General features: G+C 39.6%; 1 protein-coding gene across 1 annotated transcript; it reads left to right on the plus strand.

Moving 5' to 3' along the window:
- The first annotated feature begins 361 nt into the window (after positions 1 to 361).
- LOC101856584 (regulation of nuclear pre-mRNA domain-containing protein 1B) lies at positions 362 to 14,422 on the plus strand. Its single transcript, XM_005101744.3, has 8 exons — positions 362 to 559; positions 2,751 to 2,880; positions 3,487 to 3,599; positions 6,539 to 6,640; positions 8,357 to 8,445; positions 10,372 to 10,498; positions 12,156 to 12,331; positions 13,353 to 14,422. The coding sequence occupies exons 1-8, from the start codon at positions 409 to 411 to the stop codon at positions 13,506 to 13,508; spliced, it is 1,044 nt and encodes a 347-aa protein (XP_005101801.1). The 5' UTR covers positions 362 to 408; the 3' UTR covers positions 13,509 to 14,422.
- The last annotated feature ends 18 nt before the right edge of the window (positions 14,423 to 14,440 follow it).

Below are 14,440 nucleotides of genomic sequence, written 5' to 3' on the forward strand. Positions count from 1 at the left end.
AGAAGGGGGGGGGGGTTGAAAGAAAGAAATTTGTTCTGATATTTTCGAGAATTAGTCGGTATAAATAGCGGTTCTTTCGGATTTATGCTTTACTTTTAGCTTCTGTTTTCGGTGTTCGATTTTATTCGTCGCCGACTAATAGTGACATCGCTTGTCTGGTTTTAGTTATCAAAACACGTCGTAAAATCTGTAGTTTTAGGTATAATATGAAAGATTATTATATAAATAAACTAAATAACCTCAAAATAGTGCATATGTCTGTATGATATGACAGAATAATTAGAGTGCTACAAGTAATAAAAATATGCGTATGTTTATATTACAAGCACCGTAAAGATATCAACTTCCGGATCATCTAATGTTCGATGTTGGCGACAGCAGGTGCTAGAAAAGTGTCAACACAGGATAATGTCTTCGTTCACAGATTCCAGTTTAGTGAAGAAGTTTGGAGAGCTTAATAACACACAGCAAAGTATCCAGACATTAGCACTTTGGTTGATACATCACAGGAAACACTCTAAGACTATTGTACAGACATGGTACAGAGAGCTTGAGAAAGGTAACCAAGTTGCAAGTAGAATAACGGCTGAATGGACGAAAATGAAAGTAGAGATATATCTAGAGAGAGAGAGAGAGAGAGAGAGAGAGAGAGAGAGAGCTCAGCTAGACAGTCTTGATCTAGATATCTAGATCTAGTCTAGATCAGTGTTTTTTTAGTTTTAGTAACACAGATTCTGCACTGAAAGCATTTGGATCCAGGCTAGAATTTCGACTATCCTAGGCTAGATCTAGATCTATATAGTAGAGTCTAGTCTAGTCTATGGACCATAGTGGCAAACACTGTAAGGAAATTCCCAGAAAATTGGTCAGTAGGTTTGAGGCGGGTGAAAAAAAGAGGGCCATGAGGAGGCCGACTCTAGATCTATTTCTCCGAACGTTCGGGAAAATAAACTTGAACTCTATTTCTCCTAACGGTTTCCGTTCTCGAGATTTGTTGATAATAATCAAATGGAGTGGCCTGTGTGTGTGTGTGTGTTTGTTTGTGTGTCAGTGTGTGTGTAAGGTGTGAATGTGGGGGGGGGGGGGGCATGGAGGGATTGCCTCAACCGCAACTGAAGTATCTGAATATTCAGACATTTAAAAATCTCTAGCTCTAGAAATTGAATTCAATGCAAAAAATGCTTCGTCCCTGTCCTCGCAGAACGGCACAATGAAAGGATGAAGCCTAAATCTCGCAAATAACCATAAAATCTCGAGATCGGAAACTGTTCGGAGAAATAGAATTCAACTTTATTTTTCCGAACGTTCGGAGAAATAGTCACTTTGAAAGAAGGGTTCAATAAAAATAGAAAGTAGATCGGCAGAAGGGTGCATTTATAATAAAATCGAGCCCACACAACCACTGAGTCAGGTCGTGGTTAGAGAAATTTGTCCTTTAGATCCAGATCTAAATATTATTGAAACTGAGCAAAATTATGTAAATTAGACAGTGAAAGTTGGATGTGTTTATATGTATGTTGAAGAGATATGACTGATATTTCAGTGACAGTGCCTCTATCTGAGCCTGCCTGTTGAACATCATTGACATTTGGTTATTTACACAGCTCTGCCTCACTGACATTGTGCACGCTGAGAAATGCTATATATGTTCACCTTCAGTTTCCATTTGTTGGTTCATAAGCTTTTTTTTAGTCTCAGCGGTTGATTTTCATAGCCATTTCTACTGCCTTGATTGGCTGTGTTCTACTGTGGTCATAATCATAACAATTAACCATGTCCGCGGCTTTTGGGGGTGAATTTGCTTTTTTAAAAACTAGACTATTAACTGATTCTGTCCATGATTTTTTCAGGCTCTGGACAGAATTATTTTTCCCTGTTCAGTTTTAGACCTGGGGTGCATCCATTTAATGCATTACTGTGAAGCTTTAAGTTACTCTAATAGGTATTGTATTGTCATACCAAACTGATGGTACTAAACAGAAGAATCTGTTTATATCAATAACAATGACCTATAATCTGTTTGTATTGCATGTTGCTTCTGACAAAAAGGAATGAGAAAGAAATATTGAGCAACAGCTCTTCGAAAATTTCGACTTACCGCATTTTCTCAGCTCTACAAGTCCTTATAATCCATAGGAATCAACACAAAATTGTAACGACATTTATGCAAGAATTTCAGAAATTTAGTTGAATATCTTTCTTTGAAGAGCCTTTTTAATTATACCAGGCTCCGTGTTGTTTACTCTTAGATCTAGCCTACATCTCAACAACAAAACAACGATTTTTGCAAGAATTTCAGGGAGTTTCGATCGATATTGGCGCTCAGAGATTGAGGTCAGGTTTGTTTATAAGTTCCTCTTCCTTTCGACAACTTAAAAAGTAAGAACTATGTTAAAAAGTGCACATTTGTTTCGGATTTCGTTGAGCCGCTCACAGCGGCCGAATGGAGGCAGCGCAAAAACTCAGAGCCGCTGTCAGCGGCCGAATGGACAGAATCAGTTAATAATAATAACCCTCATTTTGTAATGGTCTTATTATTTTTATTATAATATCTTGCTCAAAACAATGAATGCTTATGGCGCTCATGACCTTATGCAGTTGCGAGCGCCATAAAACCCGTACTAAAACAAAACAAACTATGAATTCTTACAAAATTACTTCTTCTGGAATTTTTTTATGACTCTTATTGATTCTTTTTTCAGGTTTTGCCATGTGAAGTAATTAGTAATTTTCATTCTGTTTTTCTCCAGCAAAACCAAGCAAGCGTTTGACATTCATCTACCTAGCCAATGATGTTATTCAGAATAGCAAGAAAAAGGGACCAGAATTTAGTAAGGACTTTGGCCACATTCTGCCTGATGCCTTTACTCAGGCCTCCAAGTAAGTTTGTAGTGTCCTCTCTGGGATGTGGGTTTTTTTGCTTTGATTTCTGTTTTTTTAATGAAAATATATTCCAGTGGTTCATGGAAATGCTAAAGAACTCAAAAGTAAATCCTGAATTGTGAATGGTTGAAATGAAACTCTGACATTGAGAATACATGATGCAGAGTTCGGATTTTATAAATACTGTCCTTGATAGGTTAAATAGAGCCGAATCTGATAGTTATGATGTCCTTTTTTGTAACCACACTACTTACAACATTCTATTATTGAAGTTAATGAGAAGGAAATTTCTGCTGCTGTTGTAGTTGTTACGGAGTTGGTGTGAAGAAAGGCACATGGTGTTGGTAGTTTTGCTGTGTTACAGAGAGTAAGTACTGCTGTTTTGTTTGCTACATAGTATTAACAAATTTTCAGGGTATAATTTTCGTATGGAAATTCATTTATTTGATTCTCAATTTTTTTCGTCAAAATTTCAGTGCAAGTCCTGTGGTCATAGAGGCTGTGAGAGCACTGAATGTTTTCTGGCCTATATTGTCACTGAGGCCAGTATTTCTTCTTTTCACTTTTGTCTCGGAGATACAAATTTGTTTTCTTTTACTGCAGGGATGCTGATGAGAAAATGAAGGCCTCGTTACAGCGTGTGATATCCATCTGGAAAGAGCGGGGAGTCTATGAGAAGTCTTTCATCAAACAGCTGAAGCGCTGTTCTGGTGGCTGTAAGTTGTGCTCGTTCTCCGTTTCTCCCTGTGTTCCGAGCGGTTGATGAGTTAGTTTCTTCTCTCCAACCATTGCTGTCTAGCTACTGTGAGGGGTGTTCATTAAGTCTTTACCTGACACAAAAGAAATGATTGTTTGTACAACAGTGATTCTAGAAGGAATGTGATTATTTATTTTTTTCTGGAATGCTGCGTGTGGGTTTTCGGGAAAAACCCAAAGAACTGTGTGGACTTGAGTACTTTTAGTGCACGTGGTTTCTGAAGACACCAAAAGAGAACACCATTTTCAATGGAAGCAATGTCTACAATAGAATATTTGAATGCTGCTCTGTAATCAAATTTTTTTTTAATTTGCAAGAAAAATCACCCAAGACGATTTTTTTAAGGGAGGTTAATTGTTGCCTTGTGGACCGCCCTTTTCTTAAAACTTAAATATTTGACAAGGACAGAGTGAAAGATGCAAACTTCAAAAGGAAAGGTTTTATGCTGTCTAGTTCTTTAGGACAGTGAGGGCGTCATCATGAGAGAGTGCTCAGAAAATGGCCACACTGTCACTGGGGACTATTATTCGGTGTTGATGAAACTACAATTTACCTTGGCCACAACAACAAAACTCAGATGCAAAGCATTGTGGCTGTGAAATTCTCCCACACCCACTCTATTCACGGATATAGCTATAGCACCATCGTGCCAGAACTCGTCTGCTGGGACATACCAGTAACCCACTTTCAGCACTTTTCAAGGACCCCCGGGCAAGTGTTCAGTTCCTGCGTGCTGTCGGCATCGCTGACCGTTTATGATGCCTCAGCGCCAGAAGAAAGAGAGAGATTGAAAGATATAGCACCCTATAACCTTTTTTTCCTTACCCGAACCTGAATAAAATTCTCATAGGACAGCATTTCCATCGTAATGTAAAGGCTGTATCTGCAGTGGAGGAATGATCTTGAGTCCCATTTGAGGTCATATATGCTCAAGGACTTTAGAAGGTCGAACAAAGGTGGCAAAAATGTGCCTATTTGCAGGGTGACTTTGTAGAGATGTAGCTTTGTGAGTGTCAAATTTCCGTTTTCTAGCTTGCTTCTTCCATAGTCAGGCTAAAGACTTGTTGAACGCTCTTCGTATTTAGAATTGTGACCCATATTTGCCACTCGTTTTACCTGTTTGCAGAGTTTTACTTTACCCTGAAGCTCTGCCAGGGAATAGAATCATTAGGATTGTCCAGTCTGATTTTAAGTCTCACCCTTGACTATTTTCTTGGTAGAAAAAGTAAAGTTTAGCCTGTTGAATAAAATTTATAAACTTAAGCTCATGTTTTGAATGACATTATGTGGTTTAGAAACTTTTTTTATCTGATTTTGAGAAAAACATACGGTTTCACTTATTTTCAATATAAATATGCTCTTTTTCTGATTTTTTTGCTACCAGAGGTTTAACTAATTTTCAATACAGTAGTCTCCGCCTAAGATCCCACCGCTTACGATCCCGGTTCGCTTAAGATCCCGTTGTTTTAAGAAAACAGAATTTTTACTATACAAAAGTCACTCCTAAGATCCCGCTCTGATGGTCTACATTCGGCTAAGATCCCGCATTTCAGATCATAATTTGCGAAACAAAAACCCGGGCGGGCACAGCCGATCAACCAATTGTGAAAAGTTGAGATCAATAAACTGTCCGTTGCATCAAAGATCAGCCACTATCGTAAATGTGATCCCACACACGTTGTAAAACTCGATGAAGCGATACAATGTCTGCCCCGAGGACGGGATCACACCGGGGTGTGATCTGACCGACGCGTTTGTTTTCCCCACGCATCGCACTTTCACCTGAGCTCTCCCCCTAAATTTGCATCACTCGCTGGGTGGGTAGGGCCTACACGTTCACTCCAGGCGGGATCACATCGTACCGTGAACTCTTCCCTGACCATTGCAGCAGTTGTCTCTACTCCCGAATTTGCGAGACAGACTGAATTTTAATTGGTGTGTTCACAACGTAATGGTGTGTAACGACAAAGGCGGTTTTTTTGTTTGGGGGAGGGGGGGGGGGGGGGTCGGTCAGAGATGTGGTAAAGGGGAGGGGCAACTGGATAAGCGTAGATCTTGAGACTCATGATAGGATAATAAGTGAAAATGGCACGCCTCGTCCCACTATGCACTGTGATAGGTCATCAAGGTTAACCACTCTATGCCCGCCATACGCCATAAACCCACCAGGGGGGCACGTCAGTTCATTGTAGAGGGAAGGGAGACCATTTTACCGATTGTGAGCCTTAACATGGGTCACCATAGATTCTTCCCTGGGTTCGTCGGTTAAGATCCCGGTTCGCCTAAGATCCCGCATTTCCTTGCTCCCGAGCACCGGGATCTTAGACGGAGACTACTGTATAAATATGCACTTAGTTTATTTTATACTTTCTACAGCTCTTGTTCACCATGTTTTACCACATCTTTTATTGACTGTATAGACTTAAAAAGTAACTCCCTTAGCCTACTCCTTGCTGAGTGCTGTTTCCTCTGTTTGCACCCTGGGAGACATATAGCACAGTAGCTTAGTGGCGTAGGTGGTCTAGTGGTTAGGCTACCGGACGCGTAATCGTGAGGTTGCGGGTTCGGGGGTTCGAGCCGCGGGCCCGACGTTGTGTCCTTGGGAAAGGCACTTTCACAAATTTTCCCCACTTCACCCAGGTGAGAATGGGAACCGGGCTATAGACAGTGAAAGATCTTGTCAGTTTGTTAATGTTTGAACGCTTTACCAGCTGCTTGCACTGTATGCTTCCCAGGAAGCTGAGAATGTTTCTGAGTGTTCTATGGTCTGCTAGGGTAATAATATAGTGCAAAGCGCGTAGAGCTTGCTTTCGAGTGGGGACATGCGCTATACAAATGTTATTTATTATTATTATAAGAGAGAGAACAGAGTCACCAGTATTCTTCTCCTCTCCTCAGCTCACGGTGCCTCCACTCCTCCAGCCCCGTCAACAACTCACCCCGACACACCCAAACCACCGGTGAAGAGGCAGACGTCAGAGACAACTGTTGTCAAAGCTGGTGAGTGAGGAGGGAATATTTGAGACAGCTTGGTGAAATCAGGCACTCGTCAAAATAATGAAAGTGAAGGAACTGGCATTTTTTCGAAGGTTTGGGAATTTTTTGTCGAATTTTATTTTTTGGCTGAACACCTTTCATGGCCTCTGAAGAACACATTTATTTGTGGATTTTACTGAAAAGTGTTGATTTAAGGCATAAAAGATGTAAATCTTCAGTCTCCAGGGATTCTCAAGCTGAGGAAATTACTCAACTTTGGCGGACATTTTCTCGCTAACTTTACCTCTGAAACCAGGCGACTCCCATCTCCTTCAATCGCCAATACCTTGACTTGTATCTAAGATAAATAGGTAAAATTATTTTTGTGAGCAACACATATATATGGCTTTAAGATAATACCAATAACTCAATATGCCTAAAATTGATGAGTGCCTGATTCCACCGCGTCGTGACACATATAAATACCGGCAAGGCGAGCTTTTTGTCCTGCTTGATCAAGCACATCTTGTGAGGCATGCTAAAGAGTTTACTTTTAAATCTTTCTAATAATTCTTGTTTGTATTTCAGCTTTCCTTTTCTGTCTCTGATAAAATACGACCGTTATCTGTTACTCTGCAGGCTCACTGAGAATTTCGAGTAAACTGAATGCCTTTCTGTCTTTTAAGTTTTTTTCTTTAATGAAATAAAGAGACGTGTAATTTTGTTTTGCGTTTTGTAAGAATAATTTAAGAACAGAATGTTTCATTTATGATGGGAAAGCTATAGATATATAATATTTTGGTTCAAATTAGTTTTACCAGTCCTTTTTCTTGAAAGTTATCCTAGGTAGCACAGTTGCATTCTGTTCGTTTATGTTATAATATTTGGTTGCTTTAAAGCACAAAGGGGCTATCCCGAAAAATGCTATTTTTCTAGAAAATCAAAGGTAAATTTTTGCCCCTCGTTCTGTTTCTTTAAAAGACAAGGAGAGTTTTCTCTATAACCAAACAAATATACACCAATGAAACCAAACTTCTGCTATGCGTAGGGCAATGCCCACTTTTGGTGTGGGTCAAGATTTCTGGAAACCCCCGAAATTTGGATTAGCCCGCTTGTCCTTAAAAGCGACCATTTATAACTGTTACAATGACAGTCATAAAATTTCAGTGTTTTTCACAACTTATGAGATTTGTTTTTAATAAAGAAAAAAATGCTACGAAACATTGTGGCTACAAATTCCACTGATTGTATGGACTTTTGAGAAGGCAAATTTCTCTTACATTTCATTTCTTTGGTTCACATGTGCTTCTCCACCACAATTTTTAGGACTTTATAAAAAAAACAACTCCCAAGCATTGCAAATATTTTCAACCGATAGAATCTGTACTCATGGATTCCTGACTGTCCTTTCCTTTCTTTAGTTTTCGTTGTTATGACTGGGCTTGCTCAAGCATTGGAGGTGCCACACTCTTTTTCTAGCCTTCAATGAAGCATTTTGGCTTACAAGTTGACTCATGAATTCCTCAGGACAGTAGTTTGGGGAGAGGTTTTCGTTAATTTTTTTTTTTTAATTAAAAAATTTTGTATTTAGTTCAAGTTAAGTGTATAGATCTCGTTTCTTTTTAGAAATATGCAATGAACTTGCCTTTTCGATTGTTTTGTATGAGTATAAAGCTGCTGCAAGATTTTTCTTTGTCTATATCAGTTGTTATCTTTTATTTCTTGTATTTCTTTTTCTAGAACCAAAAAAGGTGAAGAAGAGTGAACCTGAGTTTTCCTTGAGGCAGGAGGTGGAGGCAATGGGTCAGCAGCTTCCTGAAAATGTGGACGTGAGTTTGACAAATGCTTTTTTCTACAGTCGAACATGCTCTAACAGCCACCTGTTTAAGACAGTCACCTGTGCAAACAAACACTTTCTATTCCCCCCTTGCATGTTTTTTTTAAACATTAAAATGGCAATGTGTAAGACGTCCACCTGTCTAAGACAGCTACTTTTGTCCTCGACAGTATGTGGTTGTCTTTACCCTATCTGTACGCCCTAGGGTCATTTTTTACCCCCGGGGTTGTATTCTTCTCATTTTAGAATACTTTCAGTATGAAGATCTCTTTGAAAATTTCAGAATTTCTCAAAAAATCATTTTGACAGACTGCTGTGCGAAGCGTACGGATAGGAGTAACGAGTAAATTTCCTCTTTGAAAGTGATGGCACAGAGTTCCCCACGTCGTATGGATACGATAGTAAAACTCGATGTACGGATAGGGTTAAACAATTTATTTCAGCTGTATATGTTTTGGTTAAGCCATCAGAGGTAGGCCCTTTCTGAGTGCATACTTGCCCAGTCCGTGAGGGTTACACAGTGCTGTCAGCACACTGCAAATGTAACGTCCTATGCTGCACTGATAATGTTTCTTTTGTTATAGATTTCCACACCCCTCAGTCAATAGAGTCCTTCTCACGAAAGGAGGCCCAGTCAGTGAGCCAGTGAAATGAGTTGTAAAAATTTTTGATCGTCTCCTCATTGCCTCACTATCATGCTTTCTCTGACTCTTAACCATTCATTTATCCCCCCCCCCCCCCCCCCCCCCCCCTTGGGCTTTGGGTGTCATCCCATTCGAGCACTAACATTGTATTTTCAGAGATCATGGACTCTAACAAAAAATCAAATTTTGCATCCCATGTTTTCTACATTCATCTGCTTAGCTTTTTTTTCTATAAAATCTGATGCTCTCATTTTCTGGTCCCCTTGTTTGTTTTATGTTAGTAAGAGTTTTACGGTGCTCACAACTGCATAAGGTCATATGAGCGCGCCAAAAAAAAGGTTAGCTATCTATTCAGTTCAGGTCCATTTCAACCCAACAAATGGAGAAAAACTACCAATCTCTTTTCATACACAATATCAGCAACTGCTCCTTCAGCATTACTCTTCCTATACCAAGGGGTTTTCCCCACCTGGACTGCACCTTTTCCATTACCTACATTCTGATTCTGCCAACCCTCTCACAAATTAAAGATTTTGGGTGGGTGGTTGGCAGGTGCTCTGGTGTGGTTTGCTTCTTCTTTCCTTTCAAACATCTATCGTCCTTATCTCCTCTTCTTCTTTTCTATGTTTGTTACTCTCTTGTAACACCTCTAATCTCCTGGCGCTCATATGACCTTATGCAGTTGCGAACGCCGTAAAACCTCTACTGAAACTAAAAAGATTTTGGGTTCAATTTTCAATATTGGCCACATACATTATATATATATATGAAAATAAAGAGGAACTTATAACTTTTCTCCACATGTTGCTAAAAACGATAATTCTTCAACCTGAGATTTCCGCTTCAATTATTGAATAATTAGGACTGGTTTTAAAGCAGAAAGTGGAGAGCCGTGAAACTTGGCTCGCGGTTCACTCAGCCTTTAGAGTCACATGAGCTGTGGAACACAGCTCGCAGTAGTGAAAGAGTTAATAAATTTGAAATTGTCACTATAAAAGTTTTTTTTTTTTTTACTGTAAATTAGTTGATCTGTAGAGATATGCTTGTGTAAGAATGGATTTTGAATGATGATTAATGATCTTATTCTTATGCATTTATTGACCTTGTGAATTTGAGTAAGTGAATATGATTTTATGATATGGAAAAAAAGACAGAGAGGATTCTGAAACTGATATTTATTTCTAACTGTTTCGTTATACTTCGTTTTAGTACGCGGTTATACTTCTTTTAGTTGTTTTTTTTTTCAAAATTTTGTTTTCCACTGGAATTCCCAGGCTGAAGACCTTGTTCAGCGTCTGTCTGACCTTGAGAACTCTGCCTCATGTGACGCGTCAGTCAGAGAGAGGATTGCCGCACTGCCCCCGGAGGTCTCTGACATCACTCATCTCGACAAAACACAAGGTGTGTGTGTGTGTGTGGATGTGTGTGTTGTGTGTGTGTGTGTGAGTGAGTGTGTGTGTGTGTGTTCATGTGTGTGTGTTTTCGTGTGTGTGTGTGTGTGTGTGTGTGAGTGAGTGAGTGTGTGTGTGAGTGAGTGTGTGTGTCTGTGTGTGTTCATTCGTGTGTGTGTGTGTGTGTTCATGCATGCATGTATGTGTGTTTGTGTGTATGTGTCTTCATTCGTGTGTGTGTGTGCTCTCTTTGTCTGTGGATCAAATGTCACAACTGAAAAAAGGATCAAAGTCAGAAACTCAGTTTTAGAATTGTCCCCTTTAGTTTATGCCTCACTTTTGTTATATTTCTCTAGAAAACTGTCAGACCCACTTATATAACCCTAGATCAGGATAAGTTCAATAAGCGTAACTTGAAAACATTGATTTTAAAAAGTTACCTTAATGTTGTCATTGCAAATCTTGCTTAACTCTTTATCTCCGAGGGGGGTAAACTCACCCTCTCGGGGCCCTTTTTTGGAGCTAAATCTAAAAATGATAAAAATGTCATTAAATGGGTCATTAAATCGAAACCATTAAACCCATTTTAACACTTTTCCATCAATCGTGTATTCGTCAAATCTGCGTATTATTGCGCCAACATCACGATGTAAAAAGCCAAAACAACTTATCACTTTTTAAAAATCTAATTGACAGATCGGGAAAAACCTATTCAGACTCAATTGATGGAAAAGTGTTAATAGTTCTTCATCTAATGAATGAACTTCCGGTAAAAGAGACCTGAATTGCCAAAAAGTAATTTGATGGCGAATTGCCGAAAAGTATGATGGCGATGTCGTCGTATAGGAATGTGCCTGAGCAACTGTCAGCGACTCACCGGCACAGCTGTTCCGATAGTGTGCCGCTGGGAGCGGCTTGCCGGAGATAAAGAGTTGAGCTACACACTAAAATCTTGTCGGTCAGAGTAAAATGGAGAGTTTCACTGGTTCTTCTTTTTTTACTCCATCAGTGGTTTCTCTTTTTCTTTGTCTTTCTCAGCACTAAAAGACCTTTATTGTGTCGCTGTGGTTTTCTTTACTCAAACTAATTTGAGTCTTGTTTTTAGTAATTATTGTTTTGTTTTGTTTTTGTTCTTATTTTAAAATTAATTAATTAATTTCTTTGGGTGTACTTTGATCCACCGTTCTCTTGTTTACAAACAGATCGGGAGTGGGTGGTAAGCAGGTGCTCTGGTGTGGTTTGGTCCTTCTTTCCTATCAAACATCTATCGTCCTGATCTCTCCTTCTTTTTTTATGTTTGTTACTCTCTTGTAACACCTCTAATCTTCTGCACTTATATGACCTTATTGTGTTGCAAGTACCGTAAAACTCTTAATCATTAATCAATTTAAAACAAAGTTGAAGACAATGTTTTTCAGAAAAGTATATTTATAATGCTGTAATTGTATATCTGAAATATCTGTCTGTGTTTTTTTGTTTTGTTTTGTTTGTTTTTTTGTTGAAGTTTATGCATGTCGTTGTGGTACTGAGCTTTAGAGCTTTTGTGTGTGTGTGTGTGTGTGTATGTGTGTTTTGTAAGTGCCACCGAGCACTTTTTGTGGATTCTGTTGCGTTATAAATTCATTTATTATTATTTATATTATTGATACTACTTAACTGAAAAACAGATCGGGAATCTGCTGAAAAGTTGTCAGATAAAGTAGACGAGGCAGCATTGCTGCTGAACGACTACAACCGACGCTTGGTGGCCGAGCTGGAAGAAAGGAAAAAGGCTGCACGCATGCTGCGCTCGTTTATCTTGTCACAACAGGAGCATATTAAAGTTACTGAGAAGAATCTGCAGGTCAGTTTTTGTTAGTTTATTGTTGTTGTTTTATACGTTTTGCCTCTTTGTATTCTTTTATTTAATCATGATGTGTCATATAACATTAATCACATTATGCAGTTGCGAGCGCCGTAAAACCCTCTACTACAAAAAAAAATTTTTTAAATTATATTAGTTGGTGGTTGGCGGGTGCTCTGGTGTGGTTTGCTTCTTCTTTTCTATCAAACATCTATCGTCCTGATCTCTCCTCCTTCTTTTTTATGTTTGTTACACTCTTGTAACACCTCTAATCTTCGGCAACTATATGACCTTATTGTGTCGCTAGTGCCGTAAAACTCTTACTAAAACTGTAAGTAGATCATATTAGGGGGGAGAGGTGTAAAAGTTGATAAGGGAAATGTGATAGTGTCGATTTTTAGTCCCTTTTTTTTCGCAGTTGATAGAGGCTGTTAGAGAATTGCTTATATTTTATTCTTTAAAGAATGCCTATGATAAAATAAATGTATGTTCTTTGAACAAATCTCCTGAATTCTCCCAAAACATTTCCTTCTTCTCTTCAGCATAACTTTCTGTTTTTCATAGTGTTTGTCACAAATGCTGTCAACTTTGATTTTTTTAAAAATCCCCTCTCTTTTAACTAAATTTTTTTTCACCCCCTCTCTTTTAAATTTTTTACCATGAGTCAGTCAGTCAGTTGGTCCTCTGGACCTTGAACCCTAAGGCTGCTAGGCCAGTTCAGAGTGAAAAACGTTCTACTCTTCCCTCACTATTTGTCCGTGGGTGGTTGGCGGGTGCTCTGGTGTGGTTTGCTTCTTCTTTCCTATCAAACGTCTGTTGTCCTTATCTCCCCTTCTTCTTTTTTATGTTTGTTACTCTTTTGTAACACCTCTAATCTTCTGGCACTCATATGACCTTATTGTGTTGCAGTACCGTAAAACTCTTATTTAAACTAAAATAAGTTTCTCTGAGAGTAAATGTCCTGACCCCTATTTTCTCTCCCTTCCCCCCCCCCCCCCCCCCCCCCCCCCCGGTGGTCCAGGATTACAAAGACAAGCTGGATAAAGTGACCAGTGTCCGCCAGGAGCTCTTGTCCCACATCCAGAAGTTGCCAGACTTGACTCTCCTCCCTGACGTCACGGGCGGGCTGGCTCCTCTCCCGTCTGCCGGCGACCTCTTTTCCATGCCGACCTTATGACCTTGTAACTGGTTGTGTCTGTGTTGGTCTGGTGGTGCTTGAGTGAGTCACGTGTAGCGTTGTGTTGAAGGAATGAATGTTGTGAGGGCGGAGAGCAATGTGTATGTGGATATGTATATGGCTGAGCGTTATGTTGAGGGAATGAAGAGCAATGTGTATGTGGATATGTACGTAGTTGAGTGTTATGTTGTGGGGATGAATGTAGTGAGGGCGGAGAGCAATGTGTATGTGGATATGTATATGGCTGAGCGTTGTGTTGAGGGGATGAATGTTGTGATGGCTAGCAGTGGCAATGATGTGAATGTAGACATCTTTAACTTAGGTTCTTATGATACAAGTATTCTCAGCGGCTGACAATGGAATGATTAAATACAGCATAAAGAAAATGAAATACTACGTGATATATCCTAGCAAGGAGGTTAGTTTCACTATATGACAACAATCATATGCAATGCACAACATAATTCAGTTACAGTGGATATCATATATAACAGGCCTGGCAATAACAAGGATCCGGTAATAACAGGGATGTTTTAAATCCCCTTTTTTTCCTGCTCTTTGTCTCTAATATAAGTTAACGGCAATAACAGGGCCTCATCGGAGCCCAATCGGTTATAGCAAGGACAAAGGCTCGCTAACAATGTGTACAAAAGTAAGAGAGAGAGAGAGAGAGTACCGCAGTGATGGAGCAAGCCCACGCAAGCCACGCCACTGCAAGCACACACAGCGGGTGAAGCAAGAGACGGCTGAGATGTGCTGTAGATTTCGATCTAGCCCTATGCCTAGCCACACCCACACATAATGTGTCATTCGCAGGCCTCCCACATGGCCACAAGAGAAGGGCATATGCCTGAAGCCAACTGGTTCCCACTTGTGCCTCTCATTGAAAAAAAAAAAAGAAAGAAAGAAAAAAATTAATTAACACACAACCC

This window comes from Aplysia californica, unplaced genomic scaffold (genome assembly GCF_000002075.1).
Source record: "Aplysia californica isolate F4 #8 unplaced genomic scaffold, AplCal3.0 scaffold00297, whole genome shotgun sequence".
Lineage (NCBI taxonomy): Eukaryota > Metazoa > Mollusca > Gastropoda > Aplysiida > Aplysiidae > Aplysia > Aplysia californica.

Bases quoted from the DNA above. Each gene is read 5' to 3' on its own strand.
- LOC101856584 (XM_005101744.3), top strand. From the start codon at position 409: ATGTCTTCGTTCACAGATTCCAGTTTAGTGAAGAAGTTTGGAGAGCTT. The intron at 8,446-10,371 runs GTGAGTTTGACA...TGGAATTCCCAG, and splicing joins AGCTTCCTGAAAATGTGGAC to GCTGAAGACCTTGTTCAGCG. The intron at 10,499-12,155 runs GTGTGTGTGTGT...ACTGAAAAACAG, and splicing joins TCATCTCGACAAAACACAAG to ATCGGGAATCTGCTGAAAAG.